At 31.9% G+C, this 24,003-nt stretch overlaps 1 protein-coding gene across 1 annotated transcript; it reads right to left on the reverse strand.

Moving 5' to 3' along the window:
• Positions 1 to 569: 569 nt before the first annotated feature.
• Positions 570 to 23,665, reverse strand: LOC105335317 (uncharacterized protein DDB_G0284459). Its single transcript, XM_034478695.2, has 11 exons — positions 23,488 to 23,665; positions 20,546 to 20,694; positions 12,423 to 12,483; positions 5,407 to 5,480; positions 4,402 to 5,032; positions 3,595 to 3,688; positions 3,227 to 3,300; positions 3,035 to 3,107; positions 2,892 to 2,919; positions 1,323 to 1,451; positions 570 to 1,176 (listed from the first exon to the last, which is right to left on the reverse strand). Exons 3-11 carry the CDS (start codon positions 12,470 to 12,472, stop codon positions 992 to 994), a joined length of 1,338 nt encoding a protein of 445 aa, XP_034334586.2. The 5' UTR covers positions 12,473 to 12,483; positions 20,546 to 20,694; positions 23,488 to 23,665; the 3' UTR covers positions 570 to 991.
• Between the last annotated feature and the right edge of the window lie 338 nt (positions 23,666 to 24,003).

Genomic DNA, 24,003 nt, shown 5'->3' on the forward strand with positions numbered 1-24,003 from the left:
GTATATGAAATATAAATCTGAAGGCTGTTTGCCTCTTGTTAGGTCTTTAAGGAAGAGTTCTTGCCTGTTTCTTTATCGTGGCTACAGTAAATAGGTATTGACTAGAATCGAATTATCAGAAGTTAAGGAGACAGGTAGACAACAGTCACAAGACCTCCAAAGAAGGTTTGATAACATTTGATAACCAACTGAATGCTACTATACTTGTTATTTTGTGTTAATCTTATTTCCTTCATCGATGCAAACTGAATCACATTTTCTTTAATCAACGAGAAGACCGACTTAACTTCCCAGACATGACATTCTTTAATTCGAAGCCTGATTCCTGTAATGTGGATATGCTGTCTTTCAATTAAAAAAGTTAGGAAAGTACATCCTTTTACATCACAAGTAAATAAAAACGATCGTTTGGATTCATCGGCGCACTTAGAGTTAGCCCACAAAACGACGTATTTTTTGGTATACACTAACGCATGTTTGTTAAAAAGTCGATACAATATCTTCTCAATCACTAATGAAAGTGTTCAATGATGATTATTGTCACATTGACGAAAACGATTTATTGAATCTGCTTCTCATAAAAGTCGATTACTGCGACTAATTAAAAAAGGGATTTATATGACTTTCTTTCCTGTGGGGATATGTATTTTCCAACGTGCAGAAAATGCAATTACTGTCAAACTAGGTCTTAAAATAATCATTTCAGTACTACAAAGTATAGATATTTTATATAAAAATCCATTGATAGTACAATCATCGTTTGCATAGAGTAAAAAGATTCTTATAATTTTTTTTAAACAAAAACCTAATAACTTGATTTTTTTTACACAACTTGTGATGCAATTCCATTACTTGAAACCCAAATATCTTACCAAATTATGCTTGAATAACAAAACATCCATTCTTGACAAAGTGAATAAATAATAAATAAACATGTGATATAAAACTGCTTTTGAAAAAAAAACCACCTACGGATAATGTTACACATATATTAAGAGTCTTCTTTTACCGATTCTTTGCTTTGGTCGTCTTTAACATTAAGAGTTGCTGCCCCTTTCATGACTGACTGTTCCTGGCTTGTTGAGCAACTGGTAGGTTGCTCTTCTGTGGTTCTCCTAGAAGTACGTAGTATGGCAATGTTGTTTTGAGCATCTTCATTGGAATTTGTACTCCTTTCTACATGTCAATGCATGAAATACATAAAACATATTTTATGATGGGCTAATATTGAAATATATTTACAACTAAAATGAGTATGTACTCTTCACAATCCAAACATGTAGAAATGATCTGCTAGGTATTATCATTGTTAAAAACCTAACCTTTTGGTATTCCTTTTTTTGTGTCGTTGACTTCATTTTTCATTCCTTTTTCATTAAAACGCCGTTCCTGTTTACTTATCTTTGGACTGGGTCTCACTTCTCTCTCTTGAAGAGGTTTTTTAAGTCTACCTTTAAAAACAATTCAACAAATTTTGTTTTCTCGGTATTAGCCCTATTATTCGTCTTCGATTTGATAACTTACCAATTCAAATTTACAAAAAAATCAATCAGTCAATCTATGGTTGCATATGTCACTAAATTGTAAAATAATGCATTTTAAAATATTGGCGACAGTGATAGATTCTGAAACAAGTTTTAGCTGGAAAATACAATTATTTTTTTAAAAGGACTTGGTCACGACCTTGGTCAAAGTTTAGTTTACCCGTTTTTCATATTAAGAATGCTTCAGTAAGACAAATCTGATACTGTAAATTCCTTATACTGTGGAATCATTAGATTTCGTGGTGGCTCAATTTTCGTGGAATTCGTGGGTACCTCTTATCCACGAATTTACATCCTCCATGAATTAATAAATTGAAGTAATAAAGTCATGTTTCCTTTTGTAGATATAAGAGAATACACGAAATTACGTCCCCACGAGCCTATAAAATTCTAGCAATCCACGAAAATTGACCCCCACGAAAATTAATGATTCCACAGTATTACGCGAGTACATTCTGCAATCCCACTGTTTTGTATCGAATCGCGAGAAAATAAAATTGCGAACGCGGAACTTTTATCCTTATTTCTCATAGTTCTCAACTCTCAAAAAATAATGGCGAGATTTTAATATTCGCAAAGATTGCCCCTCGCGATTTTACGCGAATAATAATTCCTCGTGTTTAATTAGAAATCTACAGTACTCAACCAAACTTTGAGCGTCAGTCGTCGAGAAATACGTGAGATACAGAGTTCACAATTCTTTGTTGAATAATAAAACTAAGGTTTTGTTGTTAACATTTTGATATATTTAGGTTTAAATCTAAAATAAATCTTCTAAACATCTAAAATAAAGTCTTAACATTGTTTATTTGTTTTTAAAACTAATCAGCATATAGAAAAATTGGCTTGACAGACTGTTTATTGCATATTGAACTTAACAAAACATGAATGCACAACAAGGCGCCTGGTTTACGTAACAAAGAATTGTGAGCTCTGTACATTGCTTTTTACTTTTACTTTACATGCCACTTTAAAACCACAATAAATAGAATGATCTAGTGTGCCTAAATTTCAATGATATTTGTAGATAAGCAAAGAATGTTGCCAATGTCCTTCAAAAATGATGTCCTTGACATTGTTTTCTGTTTTATGTATGTCAATTCAACTTGGTTATTTGAAAAATTTACCTGAAAGTAAATATTTCATTGATACTTAGGCTAGCACCTTTTATTTATTGAAAATTTACACATCGTTAACATTCTTTGCTAAAAAGTGTACTGATGACTTGCCCTCATAGTTCCCTTTGTTTTAACATTGTTTGATATAATTTGCCTGAAAAGTTTAGTAAAGCTCTGTTATTAGAGAAAAACCTTCCAAAATGATAGTAGAAATTATAATATATATTACCTATCATTTGCGGACGTTGATCTTGTGCCTGAAATATTACAACATAAAATATTTAAATAAACAATGTAAAGTAAGGTAATTTACTTTTTTCAAATCTTAAAAATGGGAATTTTTAAATCTACGTATTGAAAAATTAGTATTACTTCGAATCTACGATTTGTTGACTCCTTTGGGTTTGTGAGCACAGCCACATTGCTTAACACACTACGGCTCAGGCTAAAATTTGAATTAAAGCGAAAAGAAAGTTTACTAATAAAATAAACAATGAATGAAAAAGATGTGGTTTGCATGTTCGAAATATATATTTGAATTTTTTATAATGTTAAAGAGATAACCTTTTGCCCACTTCATTGGAATTTTCGCCTTCTATTTTGCATGTTTTCTGATGTGATTTAGATGAAGACACAGCCTGAAAAAGTCACATGATGTGAGAGGTTGAAATATTTAGCATTATTCGTTGCATATTCTTATGATAGTGACAATGCCGTTTTTCAGAATTGTTATGATCTCTATTCTACCTTGAATTAAGTCGAAAATCCTAAACATTTTAAACTTTCAAGTTTAGAGAATTAGGGTATATAAGTCGAATAAAAGCACTTTTTGATGTAGTCATAAAATTAGCACTATAAATGAAAAAAATTATATTAATTTTATATTCTAAAAGTCTTCTATTGTTAAGAAGATACTTGTATTAGAAACTTACTAAATTTCCTGTTTCTGTCGAAGACGTTGCATCCAAAGATATATCACATTGTTCCATTTCTCTTTCATGGAGTAGACATGATAGCCACGTATTTCTATCCAACATAAAAATAAAATATTAGTAACACTTTTTTTAAAAGTGTTCATTTTCATGTTCATTACCAAATATCGTTTGAATATAGCCAACGACGCTAATTGAAGTAATAAAAACCCCAAGTATTCTTTTAAAATGAATGATTGACTTGTGATATCATTGGTAAGCTTCAAGTTATTGTAATGCGAAAGCATTACGGTATATGCAATAACATGATTAATAGGATATAATGCACTGTTTGGTGATTTCCGAAATAGCAAGGCATGAATTAGCTTTACTCTTAGTAGGCTAATTGGACTTTTAATTTATAATCTTAGTTTATGTAATGTAAAGAAAAACGTATTTTGAATCATTTTGTAAATGCATAAATGATTTAATCTCAAGGCAAACGCACTAGAATAATATTTTTATTAGTCTAATTGTAATTACAGATTTAAATGAAGCTGCCATTGCATAGTAAATAAAGTAACGCAAGGTGCAATGCGTGCGCTAAAAGGAAAATTTCCCGGATCTCTCATGACACAACATTATCCAGACGTGAAAAAAAGAGGTTTGGTTACAATCAAAATATTATTTCAGGGGTAAAATGCATTCCTATTATGATCCTTTTGTACATACTTAAAACGAATCTGTTATGGTATAAGAAAGCAAAGGAATATCTTTAAGTCTAAAGTATAACTTATAGAAAAGATATGCATGTTAGGACTATCATACTCCCTTAAAGTTCCAAGTCGTAATTGGTCCGCTAAAGTCGGGTCAGGTTCGTCTCTGGATCTATAACTACCAGTGCCTGTCCCAGTCACCGTCACCGTATCAGCACTAGCCGGGGTTCTATCAGCTGCTTGGAGTTCATCGGCAATCGAATCTACTGAAGTGTTAATCTGTTCATATCCAGGTCCAGTGTTCTGTGAAGTGTTTTCTTGGATGTCGTTAGTTGGCAAGCGTCTTGAGTTGTTTAACCGACTATCGTTTGTCACTGATGCCTGGACCGTCTCTTCACTGGTTCCATTAGTAGTTATGTCTGTAGAATTATTCCTGCTAGTTGAGGTATCGTGTGAAGTCTGTTCTTGAATTCCATGCGAAAGAGTGTATGATGAAGTATTCAACATAGTGTTGCCGAGAGGTATACCCGTTTCTGACGAATTTGGTGGAATTGGCACTGCATATATCAAAACTGTTTGAGTGAAATTTTTCGGCTGGTGAACATCATGTTTATGAAGGTTCTTTATGTGCGGGTGAGATTCATAAAGCCTTTTATTATCTCCAATCGCTATTGCCGGCATTACTTTGTAGGTACAGGAAAAATATACAACCAGTTTAGGAGAACAGTATTCCATTTGGTAACCTATTTAAAAATTAATGATATTTAAATGCAAATACATTTGCTTTCTGCTTTAACAAAATACTGTTATTATACTATTATAGCACTTAAATACTAACTAACATTTTAAACAATGATTTTAAAGTTGATTAAAGCGTTACAAAGTATAGAAAATGTGGACCGATTTACAATGGTTATTATGATATCGATAAGAAAAAATCGCAATATTCAACTTTGTTTTTAGATAATATCATATAGTTAAGAGAAGAAATCCTAACATTACAAATAAAAACTAAATGAGAGAACAAATAGAGCTCTTTAGTCAAAGTTAAATGTATCCAGAGATTATCAATAGATCATTATAACTAATCAATCTCAAGATAAATGCATACAAATACCGTTATATCCACACACAATGAGGTTTATTATTAACACTGCTAAATATGCAGTCAGAAAGATCCTTGCACAAAACCTAAAACAGAAAATGGTTACAATAAGTCCTTTATTGGATGATATTTGTATATATTTACATTTCACATATATTTTGCATGTAAAGCTACTGCAGATGTAGCACCGTAACACAGACAGGGTACTAAAAGGTTAAATCACGAGTTTTAATTGTGACGTCACAAACGTTGAACGCTGATAAATACAACGTCACAAGCGAAAATCAAATATCACGCTTGTGGCTGTTACTGTGGCTCTTCCATTAATTTGAACTCACCCATAGGATAATACAGTAATTTGAGATATAATTCGCATTTGCGTCCAAGGCAAGAAGGTAAAAAAATGTAAATATAAGTAATATGTTTTACGGTGCGACCGTTGGGGCGAGCACAGCATGTGATCAAACAATGAATTATAATAAATTTAATAAAATAAAATTAACAACGTGAAATTTGAATGCCAAAAAATAAAACATACCTATTTTTCAGTAAATTTTCATTATTCATAGTTTATAAGATTTGTTATAATTTATTTATTTATATGTAGAACAATAGTTTAATCTCAGAAACAATGTTGTTAAAATGTAAAGATTTTAATATATAAATATTCATTGCACTGCATCTCCTCTTTTAAAGTGATTGTGATTATGATTGATTGATTGATTTCCCCCTTTTTTTACAGTAGACATTTTTTCTTAAACTTACATATAAAACTTGACTCATCATAGAGCTCCCCCCATGCTAAATTTTTTTTTATTTTTGTCAATTTATACATAGAAAATCGACTTACCATGGATTTGCCCCTCCACTTAAAAATAATAATTAATGTTTAATTTTATTTTTAATTTACGCTTAAAAATATTTGCTTATCATGTTAAAAGAACATAGTGTTGTCCCCCCCCCCCCCCCCCCCCCGCATGTAATAAATGGAAGTGAAAATAAAGAAACCATTGAACTGCTAAATAGCTGAAGGATTAGAATTTTCATGATTTATTTTTCTTTTTGCTTGCAAAGATTTTTTGGATGAGGCTGTCATCCACCCACCCACCCCCTTTAAAAAAAGGCGCTGCTACGTATAACGTTACGTTTCAGGAAATTACCGTAATTATAGTGAATAAAATATTTGTGAGCATTCATCCAAATTAGTGCAATTTACAACTGTTTCCTGTATCTGAAGAAATGTCCTTATTCGTCAGCTGTTCTTTATCTTAGCCTTTGCAAGATTTTGAGAGGATTTTGGTCATTTCAGCAGATTTACAATAACTTCAATTAGAGTAATTTCCCCTTATCAGTGCTTATTGTGACGTCAAAGCTGACGTTAGTTAAGTGTCGTCTTACTCTTTAAAACTCCCCTGAGAAATAAAAGTATGCGAAGTATACTGTTTTATTTACTTAAAAAGCATGATGTTCTTAAAATTACACATCTTATAAGCTTTTCAAAGGTTTTACTTTGATTCTCGGGAGAACGTGATGTTGGAACGTGAGGTTGGAAACCATTGGTACTATGAATTGTGGGTCAAAATTTACTGACTCCGAAAAATATATCGGATCAATGTGTAAACGTTTGTGACGTCACACGATTATTTTTGATTGAAAGTGTACTGAGGTGAACTTTAGAGGTAACATTGACTGTATGTCGCTTACATCGTTATTGTTTTTACTGTCTAAATTTGTCTTGCTGATTCTCGTGAGAGTGTGAAGTGATAAAAATTGCCATGATTACAGGGAACTACTGGGACGATTAAAACGATGCATTACTGGTCCGATTTACTGACGCCAAAAAAATCCGTTGAATGAATGTGCAACTACAGTACAGCTCACGAGTATCCCGACAAAAACACCGACCACCGTGTTTGAAAGTCCACGTTGAGCGTGGAAGTGTCGGTACCTTTGATCTATTGTTCTCTGTTACGGCCACGAAACGGGAAAAACACGGTGCGACACGGTGCAACGCGATGCAACACGGACAGTAACACGGTGTAACACGCGGTATTTACCTGTGAAAAAAGGAGGATTTAGGAATAAAACTTATAAAGAATAAAATATTTATTGATGTACGTAAGAGAATTAATGAAAAAGACAAAGAAATAGAAATAAATAAATAAAATTTTTAGGCACGCAATTTTCAGACGTATGCGATTGTTACGGTTGATTTTTTTTTATATTAAGAACAAAAAAATCGATATCGCCCACATAAAGGTTTGATCAAATAAAACACTAACACTTTATTTTCCTTTTTAAAATTCAAATACACTATTCCATAAGTTTTTGTTTTTGTTTCAGTCCGTTTTTAAACGTACATGTAGTAGTAATCGTAGTTGCTGTAGATTGGCAGTTTCAATAGTGCATAGAATCATAACTGTGATTTTCTCTCACTTATACTCTATTCAACGATAACAAATCTAACGGGTTGTTGAAAACAACTGTACTTTCTCTAAATAATATAATTATACAGTTTATATTCATATTTTCAAATTTTCTTTCTTTTACTAGTATACATATGTGTGATGTACTTGTCCATGTAGTACCGCACGGTACATATTCATAGCGCTTAGAATCCGTGGATCGGTACTTGATAATTTTTTATTTCATCTTTATAAGCAACTTGAGTTTAGAAATTATTTGTGTTCCAAGAAACTACTCAGTATTGCAATAATTACTGTTTGATTGTTTAATGATCGTCATATGAGAGAGAGAGAGAGAGAGAGAGAGAGAGAGAGAGAGAGAGAGAGAGAGAGAGAGAGAGTACTGGTATGAGTTTAATTTTAAGTACATTTCACTTGTAATTCAGTGTAATAAGTTAGATTTATAGTTTCCCTTATATTGAACCCTTTTCCCTAAAAATTGCGATAGAATCTATGCAGTCAAAGTCCACGTGCTATCCCTGTCAATCAAATCAGCCCGCGAGATAGACCACGTGCTCCTTCCATGATAAGGAATAAATGTCGTTCTATTGTTTTTTTAAGTCCGCAAAATAGAAAAATGTTTAACATGTATTAAGTGTTTGAAATGTTTAGTTTTTTCATTCTTACACTTCATGTATGAGGGTTGGAATATTGCGCTGTAAAATCTCTCTCTCTCTCTCTCTCTCTCTCTCTCTCTCTCTCTCTCTCTCTCTCTGTACTTTTGTCTTTTGTGCAATCATTTTAGAATTATAAGAGTTCTATTTGTATGAATTTAATTCATTTATTTTAGATCCATGGTTTTAATAACGATTTCAACACAATGACTAGAAGTTTGTAAAGTGTAGGCTGTAGTAAGATTTTTCGTTAAAATTTCGACGCTATTTCACATCACACATATTAGATTGGTTATAAATTAAATTAAGTTGTGTTTGTTATAAATGCTTGCAAAAAGTTACCGGTATTATCGCATTCATCTTTTTAATCAATCAGGTTTTTTCGTACATACATGTATGTGTACCCGGTAAATAATTTCTTATCGCAAGTTAATACTCTGTGAAATTCCCGCATTTATGGAGTAGTGTACACATCTACAGACAATTTTTTTGTTTGTTAGAGATTAGGAAAAATCATGGAACTAACAAAGTAGAAGTAAAATATATTCAGACCATACACACGACGGGTTGTGATGAGTTACCAAACAGGTGTCCGTGGAAAGGTGTGAATAACGGCATCTCGAGTACACCTGTTCAGACGTCCAAATATACACACAGTTAGTTGTAAATTACAATGACACCTATCAAGACAGACAATAACACCTGTTGTGTATAGAACCCAAAATGAAAGACAATGTTGTGTGTCTGATCAGCTTCCGTACAGGTGTATCGCACGAGTGATTTTTTCATGTGAAATCACGGCGCCACTACCAGCTGTACGGAAATAAAGTTGAAAGTTATTTAATGAAATGCGGGTATATTTTTAGCACATGTACAATGCTTGAATATAATTTAACAAGAGTATGTACATGTATTTATCTATAATCTAAAATATAAAAGAGACTTTTTGTTTATTTATTGCTACATAAATAGCTGAAGTTCAAATTATTCGAGTCACCGGTAATATGGGGTTGTTATTTACTACAGCACATCAACATGTTTTTAAAAAAAACATGATCTGAAATGCTTTCATTTCTCATTTTTAATTGGTTTAAAGTAAGACTGTAAATTAATTAATAAATCAGAAAGTGTTTTCAGATATAACAGAAAATAATTAAGACGTTTAAGCTCCCGATATTTTAATCGGATCGTCAGTTACAACATCAAGCGTGTTTAGAAAAAAAAAATCACGATGAATTAAATTGATTTAAATTTTGATTATATATCAATTAATTATTAAATATATTTGGTGAATTTATTTCAATTTATTTAAGAACAAATGAATTAAAAGGTACCCATTTACGTCGAGTTTTCAGATCACAAAAAAATAACTTCACGTTGACAGCCCCGACAATTTTCTGGGTCCGTGCAACTTAAGCCGACATTCATTTTTTTTTAAATATGAAAAGGATAAATATGTTCCAACCCTTGTTTAGCCATAATTTATTTATTTCTAAACATACGCTATTTCTATCAACGTCTCAGGTAACAATATCCACGGAGTGACACAGTGCCCACGGAGTTACACGGGCAGCCACCGTGCGACACGGTGCTTTTTCTTGAATTTTCCAATACACATACACGGTGTCACACCGTGTACACGGTGCGACACAGACCGTTTTCCACAGTGTTTTTTACACGGTGGGTGTCGGGATACTCGTGAGCTGTACTGTATAGTCCGAATTTTCTATTCACACACGCCTTGCCGGTAGAGCTCGCTTCGCGCCGGCGCTGCGCGCCGGCAAGCTGCGCTCGCTATTAAATCCTTATTTTTTGAAAGATATAGTCTCATAACTGCAACGGTGTGTGCAAACAAATTTTCATAACGCGCTAACGCGCGTTATTCATTTTGTATGCACACACCGTTGCAGTTATGAGACTATATCTTTCAAAAAATAAGGATTCAATACTTAAATACATGCATTAACTACCAATATTTGCTCCTTAATAGTGTCAGTGTGAGCCCTTGAATAGTTGTTACATAAAAGTGTTGCACCTCCGGCTCGTCCACTATATATCAAACCCTGATTTATAAACTAATAAACCATAGTACATATACAACACAACATTAATGTTTTATTATGCCGACTTCTTTACAATTTTGTACTGCCGTGCATTGCTATAAGTAGTTGTTAAGTTTACGTTATGCCAATTATAGTCCCTTAAAATAATTACCGGAAAAACAAGCGTTTATTCTCTCAAAAAAATTAAATGACTTAATGAATTATTTAATCATCAGGATGCTGTACAATAAAAAATCAACAAACGTTTATGTTCTTTTCAAGAAATGAGACACGATTAAGAATTCTCGAGTTGTTTAGCAGACAAAAATTAGGGTTTTTTTCTCATTCATTCTTTATCAAGCGTCATTTATATAAAAAGCGTTTTCGTGATTCTCATTTTCAATTTCGTAAAAAGAAATGAATCGTCAATTTGTTTAAAAGTTTATTAGAAATATATATATATATATATATATATATATATATATATATATATATATATATATATATATATATATATATATATATATATATATATATATATATATATATATATATAAAGTGAAATATTGTCAAATTTTCGGGACAACTCGTCCCTTCTTCAGCCCAACAAAATAAAAACTACATATGAAAAACATCTACAAAATTAGCACTAAACTAAAGAATAAATACTATATAAAAACTAAATAATGTAAACACACCGGATCGAAACGTGGCACCTTCATCTTTGCATTAAAGATTTCAACCCTGAGAAAAGCAAATTGGGGGTTGCTGTTAATTAAGTTGTACTAGTAAGATAATTCGTAATGAAGGTTTGTAGGGAAGATAGGTTCATTAAAAGACCACATAAATATACATAAGAGTGTAAAAACTAATGTGGGAGTTAAATAAAGAAAATAAAATTGATAAAATTGATAAGAACCCGTACAGATTAAACTGACTAAGGAACGAGCTAATAAATTGAATAATTAACATGAATGATAGTTTGTACCTGGACCCAAAAGGATAATGATGGTGATATTGCTACGAAAACAAATCAGTACTTATATAGTTTATGTTCATTTTGGTGAAGTCACTTAATTTGTTCATGCGTTAGGGCATAATGACTTTGAACAGTCTATGCATCCAAAATATTCCTTTATTTTTCTCTCCGCGCATCTGTCTAGTCTGGGTTCTGATCAATAACCAAAACCATCATGTCATCTTATAACCGTGTTTCTTTTGATCCGACACTATAGATAACGAGTGTTGTTGGTTTGTTAGTGCTTCTATATATATATATATATATATATATATATATATATATATATATATATATATCCAGAATAAAATCACAAATTGATCCTATTAACCGATTTATTTTTTGTTGTATTGGGAAATTATATATATATATATATATATATATATATATATATATATATATATATATATATATATATATATATATATATATATATATATATATATATATACCTTCGTTTTAACTACATATAAAAACCATAAAATACATCATCGATTATTGTGGCGAAATGGCGCGTGGGATGTTAGACTTAATGATTTTAGGGTCAAAAGTTCGAAACCCGCTGTCGGCGCTAGTGCAATTTTCATAGAAAACATCTGCCGTGCTCTTTTCTGCACAGTATTCTTACGCTTTATAAACTCTTTTTATACTATGCGAAATTAGAAGAGTGTTGAATATATAGCGACACACTGACAGAATGCAGAATGATACACAATAATGTCACAATAAAGTCAACGAAGAAAACTAAAAAATTATATTTGTTAATATTAAACTTTAAAGTGAATTGATTTCTTACATTACATGTAATTATTACTAATTATAACTATTGTTTACTCTTTGAAAATTACATTTAAGGATTTAGAGAAGTAAAGCAAAGTTCATCACTTACACGATCAGTAAAGAGATACCTGAAGAGTGCGTCTTCTGCGGCGGTGACATTTCAATTTAATCTATAACAATTAAATAAAATCAATTTAATTAAAATCATGCAGGTGTTCTGCTACAATACCGCTCTCTAACATCTGAAATAAAACGCTTAAGGACGTTGTTTAGATTCTCAAATTCGGATTGTTATAATGTACAATGTTGTAAGTAGAATTTGTTCAAAACACACAAACAAACAAAAATAAATGAAAAAAATAATTGTTAATAACGGTCGATAGTTTTACAATTAGCTTCAATCAAATTGGAATTTTAGCAAAGCAGAGGAAATTCGGATTAATTTATTCACTTTTTTACTATTTATTTTTCATTTTCAGATTTGGTTTTTCATTTAAATACATGTATCTTGGTAGTACTTGAATCTTTTCAGCCAATAGTTTATTTGTTAACCAACATAATTATGCATATCTGTTTGTTGGTTTTATCTAAGTTTTATTTATTTTGGAAACCATATGGCACACAAAACACAAATATTGGAAAATACTTAAAAACGATAAAAGACACCATGTCTCCAGATTTTGATCATGGACCTCCTATAAATTTTATGCTAGCAGGGTAAAGTCAATATACTAAAATTAATACTGTAAATATTTTTTGTCATCATTCACACAGTGATTGTTTTTTTTATCTTCAGTGGAATTTTTTTTTGTCATTTTGAGTAAACGTAATTCCTAAGGGTCAGGTCTTCACCTAAAATCTGGTTGTTTCAGATGTTTAGCGGATCAGAACAGCTGGTTTTAATCAGATTGATAAAAGAGTAAGACAATACGACGTTTTTTATATGCATTACATTGGTAACTCAGCTTAAATTCAACTTATTTTCATTTTAAGATTTATAGAAATACTGAACAAGAGCCCATGGGCCACATCGCTCACCTGAGGAACAATAGGTATGATAAAATCAGTTTAATGGAGTCATAATACAAACTATCTGGACAATGTACAATAATACATATAGATCCTGTATAAATAAAATCTTTCCCCCCTGAATATTCTTATGTTTATGATAATTAGTCCCTTTTCTAACAGTCATATTAAATGTTGAGTATTGCAGTTCTCAAAAAGGTCCTCAACGATTGTTTATACATGTATATGGGATATAAAGCTACACCAAACTCTGAACCTTTTTGTGAGGCCGAAGAATTGTACTGGGGCCAAAGTCTTAACAATTATAAAGAATCATCTGGCTGATTAGTTTCTAAGAAGAAGATTTTTAAAGAGTTACTCTATGTCGGCCCAACGACACCTCGGCCCAACGACACTTCGGTCCCAGGACACCTCGGCCAAGACGGGTCGGCCCAAAATTTGAGATACCTCGGCTCACGTAAAAGACATCTCGGTTCAAGCAAAATTAAAACAAAAATATTTGATTTAAATGTTTTTATTTTATTTACACATATATTTTATCAAAATATTACATATCAAATACTTGTAAAAGAAATTGAATTAATAAAAAAAAATGAGACCATTAAGTTCCAATTGTTAAGCAAACAAGTAAGTAAAATTAAGAAAATGACGATAATTTCGACAATGAAGATTTAATTAAGAGCAGTTAATTATAAGACGATAATCACCAAAGTCCATATATATTCTTTTGCTGATTACCAACCCATATCAGATTTACAAAATCGTCAGAGAAACAACACATCATAACATTGCATTTCATTATTACGCAAAATATTTTTTTTGTGTACACGTTCTGGTCAATCTTTGTAGATTTATTAAATTTATGAAAATATCTTAATATTGCAATCTTTTAATCCTAGATTTAACACTAATATATATTTCAAGTGTGTCATGAATTCCTGAAATTTCCGATCTACAAAATTTACATATTCTATCATTATTGTAGTGAAAAAAGTTAAGTAATAAGATTTCGACAACCTTAAAGTCATCAAATTTCTATTGGCTGTTGACAAAAAAATGACCATGCAATGAAACAAATACACATAGTTTGATTGACAGGTTAAGTCAATACATGTATGCAAGTGTGACCCAATGTCCGAAGCTATGCGCGCTTATTGTACATATCGACGTAAATTAAAAACAAAATAGACATGACTTTCTCACTAAAAGTTGATTTAGGTTTGTTTCTATCCAACCTTCTACATAAAAAATATTTTTTAGACTTTAAATGAACTTTATTCATTAATGTTGTGTTATAACGATATACTAATCATTCAGTGTTGATTAAATAAATATGATCATACTAATTTTAAATATAATGATCATGTGCGCGTCTTGTACAAACATTTTGATGCTAAATATCATCTGACAATTTTATAACATTTAGCACCAATTCAATATTACATGTCGTTGGTAATTATCTTCAAAAAGGAGATAGAAAGAAGAAATCAATAAATAGATAAGTAATTATCTGCCCCAATTTTTTTTTATATTTATTTTTAGAAGAACCGAAAGTTTCATTGGGCCGAGGTTTCTTTTACATCGGCCGACGTGTCAATAAATTTGGGCCGACCCGTCTGGGCCGAGGTGTCAAAAGCCCATGGCCGAGGTGTCGTTGGGCCGAGGTGTCGTTGGGCCGAGATGTCCGTCTACCATATATTCCTATGTAAAACTTTAACACCCCCCCCCCCCCCAATGTGGCCCCATCCTACCCCCATGGATCATGATTGTCACAGCTTTGAATTTACACTACCTGAGGATCCCTCCACACAAGTTTCAGCTTTCCTGACTCATTTGTTTCTGAGAAGAAGATTTAGAAAGCTTAACTTTATACATTCCTATGTAAAACTTCGACCCTCCATTGTCATCCAACCTATTCCCAGGGATCATGATTGTCACATCTTTGAATCAATTTTCAGCTTTATTGGCTGATTAGTTTGTGAGAAGATTTTTAAAGATTTACTCTATATGTTCCTATGTAAAACTTCGATCATCCATTGTGCCCCACCATACTCTCAGGGGTCATGATTTTCACAACTTTGAATCTACACTACCTGAGGATACTTCCGGACAAGTTTCAGCTTTCCTGGCTGATTAATTACGGAGAAGATTTTTTAAAGATTTACTCTATATATTCCTTTGTAAAACTTTAACACCCCAAATATGACCCCACCTTACCCCCGGGGTCATGATTTCATAAATTTGAATATACACTACCAGAGGTAGATTTACTCAATATATTCCTATAAAAAACTTCGACCCCCAATTGTGGCTACTCTACCCCAGGGGGTCATGATTTTCATAACTTTGAATCTACACTACTTCAGGATGCTTTCACACAAGTTTCAGCTTTCCTGGCTTATTACTTTCTGAAAAGAAGATTTTTAAAGATTTACTCTTTTATTTCTATGTAAAATTTCGATCAACTATTGTGGCCTTAACCTACCTCTGGGGGTCATGATTTTCACAACTTTGAATCTACATTATCTGAAGATGCTTTCACACAAGGTTCAGTTTTACTGGCAGATTTGTTTCTGAGAAGAAGATTTCTAAAGAAGTACTCTATATATTCCTATGTAAAATATCGACCCCCCCCCTTGTGGCCCCACCCTACAACCGGGAATCATGATTTTTCCATCTTTGAATCTACACTACCTGAGAATGTTACCACACAAGTTTCAGCTTTCCTGGCTAATTAGTTTCTGAGAAGAGGATATTTAAAGATTTACTCTATATATTCCTATGTAAAACTTCGACCCCCATTGTTGCCCCACCTTACCCTAGGGGGTCATGATTTTCACAACTTTGAATCTTCACTACCTGAGAATGCTATATCACAAGTTTCAGCTTTCCTTTTTTATTAGTTATGTTTTTATTCATGACTTTCACTGCTTTCTTACAAACAACATTTCTTTTGGAATCTCAACATTTTTTTTACATACAATATACATGCAAGAATAGGTATATGATAATTCACGATAGTGTGAAAGTTTGTTTTTATGTTTTTTAGTAGGGGTGAGAAAGGACAGAACACATTGAGTGAAATAATATGCATATAAACACAAATATATATATATATATATATATATATATATATATATATATATATATATATATATATATATATATATATATATATATATATATATATATATATAACATGCACACCGACTTATAAATTGACAGCTCTAAATTTAAAGATTTTCCAATATGTGATTATAATATACACAGACAACAGCATGAACATAATATTTAGCACGAACATGTACATTTTTTTTATTTATGAGAGAGAAGAAGGGGAAGAGAAAAAAGCTGACGGGGCAATGGTTGCTTTGTGGCATAGCTGTTTATCACGGTTTGCTTATTTAAAAGATTTATTTGAAAATTTTAAAAAGCAACATACACTCTGTTAACAAATAGCTGGTGATATCGTAAAGACTTGCTAAATTCTTTCAATAATATTCTTTAAGTGTCTTTCGAATATTTCAATATAATTTAACAGGTTTTGTATTCTATACATATTATAATTCTTATATTTACCAAAGAGTATACTTTGCTTATCGAACATTAGGGACGCCCTGTAGTTTCTTAAAAATAACTCTTCAATTCATAAGAGTTATTTATTGCCGGTGTTATAAAGGAACCCAAGTCTTTCCAAAAAACTATAAAACTCACTAGAGAAACCACCCGGTCCAGGACTTTTATCATTCTTCATTTTTTAAAGAAAGTTGAATACTTCTGTTTTGATTAATGGGACTTCAATGTATTGCAATTCCTTAGTATCTAATTTTGGAAAGTCAAACTGATTGATCTTTTCACTGACAAAATTTTCTCCAACTTCCTGTGTTTTTTACAATATAGCTTCTCATAGAAGTTTTTTGTTTCATTTAAAATTTCATATTGATCATATATTATTGTTTCGTCTTCTTGCACTATTTTAGGTATTGGCTTATTGATAAAGTTTTTAGATTCTAAAGAAGTAAAGGACTATGAAGGTTTTTTCATCTTCCTCCATCTATTTGCTTCTTGAGCGAGATTGCGCATGCCCGGCATGTAAAGAGGATTTTTTTAACGTGCACCCTGAGAGTGAATTTTTAGTGAACTTTAGTTGAAATAGTGTGAATGATTTATGAAAAATTACAACAAAACCAATATCCAGTGTTTGTGTTGTGACTGTGGACAGTTTGCAAGTAAGTGTCTTATTTGGTCTTAAATCAACAAGGGGGACCTGTTTGTTTACCTGTTTGAGCGGTATTCACTGATCTACATCCATGAGTAATAACGCTACCCAGAGTTTAGATAATAGGAAAAGACACCGAGTATCTTATACAGCGAATATGGAATCGGAAATGGAGACTTTTTCTCCAAAGGACAAAATTGAAGAATTTCAAATTAGGGATATTTTCCAAGGAATTGCCAGTATCCAAAATACCCTTGGGGGCTTCATGTTAAGAGTGGATGCACAAGGTTGACATCTAGATGAATTAACGAACGATATCCGAGGTAAGTATGGAATGCAAGAACAGGTGATATTGGTGCAGGAACAAGGGAATGATGCCCCTATATACGGACTTTTTCTACTTTATTATTTGCACGATTGTATGACCTTTTTCAACAATTACCATCAATCCACCTGAATTGTAAATTTTCTATGATTTTTCCTTTTTTTTTCCTGTTTTTTCCATATTTTATTCTGTTTAAAGTGTTATTAATAATGCGCTATCGTCCGCCCATTTCATTGTGTATGTTACGCCGGAATTAATCAGTGTACAATTGGGGTTTTATATTTAGTATCAGCAGAGTCGTATCCGGTTTAACAGCTGAGAATCAGAAAATGGAGCTTTTCTCTGGGTTTTTTTTTTCATTTCCCCCCTTTTTTGTTCTTACATACAATCACTTTGACAACACCTGAGAGATATGCGTGCGTTATCCTTAAAAGAGTAAGTGTTACTTTTAGACGTGTTTTTGTTCTTTATTACATGCGTAAGTACATGAGTCGGGGGGATGTAATTAAACGTTCAATTTTACAAACAATAAGTAATTATTCAATTGAATTACATCCTCACAATTAACTTCTAAACATAACTATACATGAGGATAAGCACTGCTGTTACTTCAAAAATCCATATTTTTAAAATAATATAAGAACTTTTATATATGTATATGTGTGTATAAAAAAGTACAGGGTCATGGGGTTTTTTGTGAACAAAAACTAGTTAAAATAAACTCATATGCATTTGCCAATCTGCGCAATATGTACCTTTCTAACATACACATCCTTTTATTTTTAATAGGGAACATAATATCCCTCTCTTCTCTCTATTGGGGCAAGATTTTTGCTATGTATTTTATGTTTGACAATGGTTAACTTAACAGATGATTATATGACCAACCAACTGAAAATCCTCTCTGTAAATAGTCAAGGAGATAAAAGAAAGTGTGCAGATGTTTTAATGAATTTAAAATTGAAAAACTATAATGTTTATTTTATTCAAGCTACGCATTTTACGTCTCACGAAGAAAATTGTATAGAAACAATGTGGGGTCATGAGCTCTTTTTCAATTCATATAGGTCAAACTCAAGGGGAATTGCAATTCTCTTAAATGATAATTGTGAAGTCAGGGTACATAAAAAATACAGAGATTAAAATTAAAATTATCTTATTTTAGAGGCTACAATTGACAGCCTACAATTTTTACTAGTCAACTTATATGGCCATAGTTCTGATACCCCAGAGTTTTATTCCCAACTGTTAGGAAAGATAGAAGAAATTTACTCAGGCCAATATGTTATAATAGATGGGGATTTTAACTTAGTATTGAATCAAGACCTACATACAATGAACTATAAAAGAATAAATAATCCTAAGGCACAAGTAGAAGTTCATAAACTCATGGAGACTTTTAGACTTTTTTTAGAGAAAATAATCCCACATTAAAAAGAAAAAGAAACCCAATTGAACAAGGAAGACATGATTTTTTTTTATCTCACAATCTTTTTTATCTCTGGCTCCACAAATAAAGTTTAAAAACAGTTATCGATCAGACCATTCACCGGTAGTATTAATTTTAAAAACAAATAAATTTTAGAGGGGTAAAGGTTTTTGGAAATTTAATAATTCACTACTAACCGACAAGGATTATGTTAAACTAATTAAGGACAAGATGTGCGAGGTTAAGCTACAATATGCCTGTTTAGTCTATAATAAAGAATTAATTCCAGAGATAGACAATGACATAATATCTTTTACAATAAATGCCCAAATATTTCTAGACACCCTGTTAATGGAAATAAGAGGGAAAACAATTTCATACTCTACTTTTAAAAAGAAAACTGCAAGTAAGCGAGAATCACAATTAGAAAAAGAAATACAAATTCTGAAACAAAACTTACGAGAACAATCCTTGCCTGACATTACCAGTAAACAAAACTAACATGAGAATATAAGAAAAGAAAGGCTTAAAGGACAGTGTTTACGGTTTCCTGGCTTAATGGTTCTTGAGAAGAAGATTTTTTTTCTAATTTTTTTCTAATTATCTCCCCTTGAAAAAGGGTGTGGCCCTTAATTTTCAAAATTTTAAATAACTTTTGCCTAAAGATGATTTGTGCCAAGTCTAGTTAAAATTGGCCCAGTAGTTCTTGAGAAGATGTTGAAAATGTGAAAAGTTTACGGAGGGACAGACAGACGGACGGAAAGGCGGACAGATGGACGACAGACAAAATGTGATCAGAAAAGCTCACTTGAGCTTCCAGCTCAGGTGAGCTAAAAAGGGATCAGCTTTAAAGAAATCACAAAATTCTGTTAAATTCTGTTAACAAAACGTATTGATGTGTTCTTTTCATCATGTGCCGTATTTCTTTAAAAATAATATATTTCGCTAAGAAAACAGCGTTTTGTTTTCACCAGCGTATCAATTAACAGTTTTAAGTTTTAAAAGTAGGCAGTGTACGTTGTCTCTAAGGTTAAAAGACACAGATGTAGGATACATGTCTAAACGAAAAGCACTCATATTGGCCTTAAGCTAAAAATAAAATTTGGAATTTTAAAATTTATTTTTGGGTATGTGTCATATGATATCACTAAAAAAATAAATGTGATAACTCAATTTCCAGTTCCGTAGAATATTAAATTCTTGCAAATACACAATATTTTAAACACTTACGTTTTTGATTTTGATGAAGCTAAAGCAGATCAATTAATATTGACCTCAGAACAGATTAATGACTTCCGTGTTTTGGAATGCGGAACATGACCTCCTTATGTCAGGTTGTGTAATGTCTCGCCACAATTCGTCCCCAGTTGAAGTATCACCTGGAATAGAAGATATGGTTTAATTTTCTTCTGGAAGAAAGGGTAAATTGAATCATTTTTATATCTTGTCTTTGTTTAGTGAGTTTCATTATACATGAATGATTAAGAACTGGTTAAGATGAATATTTTTGTAACGAACTTTGCAAGTTATTTTTAATAATTTTTCGTTTTTTCAATATGCAAACATCAAGTTGTTTTGTTTTTGTTACTTTTAAGTATACTTTGATTAAACATTAGTTCTCAAATTTATGTTGTAAAATCATAGACATGATAGGCAATTAATAATAAAAAAAAAGTACAAATAGAAGGCACATCTATAAATACGTATTATAGGTTAGAAATTAGCCATAGTGACTTTTCATGTGTAAAAATGTTTAATATTTCATTTCGCTTGTACCGGTAAAAAAACAGAAATATGCCATAAATGGTAAAAGCATTCAGAAAGATGTAGATTGTAAAGAAAGGCAATTTCTCAAAACAGAAAAGGGTCTGATTTTTGAAATACCAATTATTATATTTGTCTAAAAGCAGCCGTTTTGATATAATAGCACATATTTATGTAAATTGGGTTTACAAGGGGGTTTTGAAACCTTTTTTTTGGGTACACAGATATATCTGTTTTAAAAAAAATGCCAAATCTTATTACTTATATTTGTTCTCATTTTCTACAGTGATAGCTATTTATTGATATTATTGTATTTAAAACAATCAGTGAGTGAAAATATAATGTAAAAGTTATACATGTAGTTATTAACGTGTAAGATTCATGTGATCTCGAATAGGCAGGTACTTAGGGGAACAGTTGGGGATTACCATGGCTAAAGATTTCTTATGTCTGACCAACACTTTGTACTTGGGAGTGCTGGAGTGTTCCTATAAAGGCGGGAAAGACCATAGCTTAATTTTCCTGGTGAATTTGGCATATTCCCGATGATGGTATGAAGGGGCATACCAATAGTACAGTAAACTGCGGAGCGCTATTGCTCCAAGTTCTAGAGAGTCATCTCAGTAAGAAGGTAGTTTTCCCCCAGCTGTGCCTGGGTAGTTACAAAGGTTAAGTCCTTGTATAATTTGATTTTGTAAAGCACTTTATCGCTGTATAATTAAGAAACAAAGTTAGCTTCATTTTCGCTTGTGGATTTTTTTGTACGGTATCATCATAAAAGAACGGAAGGATAGCAACAAGTTGGCGCAACCGTAGTACATTTCAGTTTTAGAAAAAGAACATTCTACCGACTGAGCTAACAAGTGATACAACCAGCTAGTACTAGTAGAAGTGTGATAGTACTTAGCTTATTATACAGCTAATGCTTATACACACGTTTTACGTAAATATGTCTAATACCGCTAGAATGCATATAATTGGAGGAGGCAAACAAACAAATAAAAACAAAAACATAAAATAGTGTGGCTCTAGAAAAATATAATCATTTAAATAATGTAATTCTTTTTCCTGTCAAGGGATATCGATCCAATTTAATTTGTTACTCAACAGTATGCTTTTTAAAAGCAAGCACATCGACGCTTTCAAACCTTGTTTAACTTATAACATTGGACAATTAATTGATCTATATCAATAATATCTTAACTGATATCCAATGTGCAGAAAATAGGTAGCTAGAATAAAGTTAGGGGCGTAGCTAAGGCTTGCCTATTGTGGAAGCAAATTAAGGCAAGCGCCTTGTTCCCAACGATGGGTAAAGAGCGAAGCCCTGGTGGCAAAGCCACCGGAAGCTGGCGAGTTTTCAGCATTTCAGACTCTTATTTTTGAGCATTCAGAAAATGGAGTTTCATCAAAATAACCCTAGTTTTTAATGTGTAAAATGCTTACTTCATCATCATCATCATCATCATCATCATCATCATAAATTTATTTTTGATCTCGATAATCTATTCAACATTGAACCAACGCTTTATGTGCTTATACAATAATATGTATTTGACAATGTACGAATACCGTAATGCACGCTGTGATTCATAAATTGTGATGCATATTTTTTATCATCTTTGTTGAAAAATCAACTAAAGAGCCTCATTTAACCTTCTTGCAATCACCCCTTGATATGACATACCCTCAAAATAAATAGAGCACTATAAAATGACTAATATAACTTTACGCCTCTGGCCGCCTACATTGATATTGTTTTCTTATTTTTCAAGCGACTTAGATTAGAGAGGATTATTATCGAGGATTGCCGATAGAAATGACGTGCCACTTAAAGCAAAGGGGAAATGATCTAAAAATAATATCTAACTAAGCATGCTTACTATTTAAAACAACGTCAAAGACGATATGAAATGTAAATTAATGTTCATTCTGCCTATGAACAATATTTCAACAAAAGTATATGTTCATTTTATGTCTCTTACGCTTGACAAGATACTGATACTAATCGCAAAAATAGACATAAATATAAAGCACGTGTTTCAACTGGTTTAAGGATATCAATTTCAATTGGTAGAATGGTAGAAGAAAGATGCATCGATTACAGAATTATAAAAAAAAAACCTCATAATTTTCATACGTCGTTTTCAAAATATGATATGTTTATGATAGAATATGTAGAGGTTTTGCTAACTCTTATTCCTAAATGATGCACTAAAAACTCTTACACAGTTGCTTCCTATATTACTTATATCATTTCCTGTTCACACAATTCTCACAAGCAATGATTTTGAGGATATAAAAATAGATTGCTTAAAATAGATCTAGATTTCCCCAAGATAATAATAGATTGTTGTGGTTGTTAATGTTCATTTCGATAAACATTTAAAAATAAACAATCCGCTTACCTTGTCGATAAAAAACAACAAAAGGTGGATATGGATGTTGAACAAGGAGCGTTATTGAACGAAATATGTCGGTTTTAAACACATTATCACGTTAAGTTCCAGTCGCAAGAAATATATTGATAAACAGGAAGTATAATTGAAAACATGTTAATTGGTTCTTTATTACATGAACTTCCTATCATAGTTATAGATAACCCGAACTTTGACAATTATGTCTTAACATTCCAACGATTCCTACCACTCATTAATTTTTTCTCTACATACTAAAATGACCTTTTGTAGCACAGTGTTTTAATGTGTAATGCAATATTCATCGATAAGGAGAAGTATAGGGTGTTGCTAATACGCGGAACTGAAAACAGAAAGGAAAACTGAACGGAACTGAAACAGAAAAATACTATGACGTTAATGGTTAATTGTATGGAATGGTCACTAACTTTTTACTTTGCATCATTTAATCATATTTTATGAATTAATATTATCAAAAGGTTGCTTAATGATTTGATATCATTTTTT

This window comes from Magallana gigas, chromosome 9 (assembly GCF_963853765.1).
Source record: "Magallana gigas chromosome 9, xbMagGiga1.1, whole genome shotgun sequence".
In the NCBI taxonomy this organism is placed as follows: domain Eukaryota; kingdom Metazoa; phylum Mollusca; class Bivalvia; order Ostreida; family Ostreidae; genus Magallana; species Magallana gigas.

Coding starts and splice junctions, on each gene's coding strand:
- LOC105335317 (XM_034478695.2), bottom strand. CDS start 12,472: ATGTCACCGCCGCAGAAGACGCACTCTTCAGGTATCTCTTTACTGATC. Junction 2,920..3,034: donor CAACAAATCGTAGATTCGAA/GTAATACTAATT, acceptor GTAATATTTCAG/GCACAAGATCAACGTCCGCA. Junction 1,452..2,891: donor TCAACGTCCGCAAATGATAG/GTAATATATATT, acceptor TTGTTTTTAAAG/GTAGACTTAAAAAACCTCTT.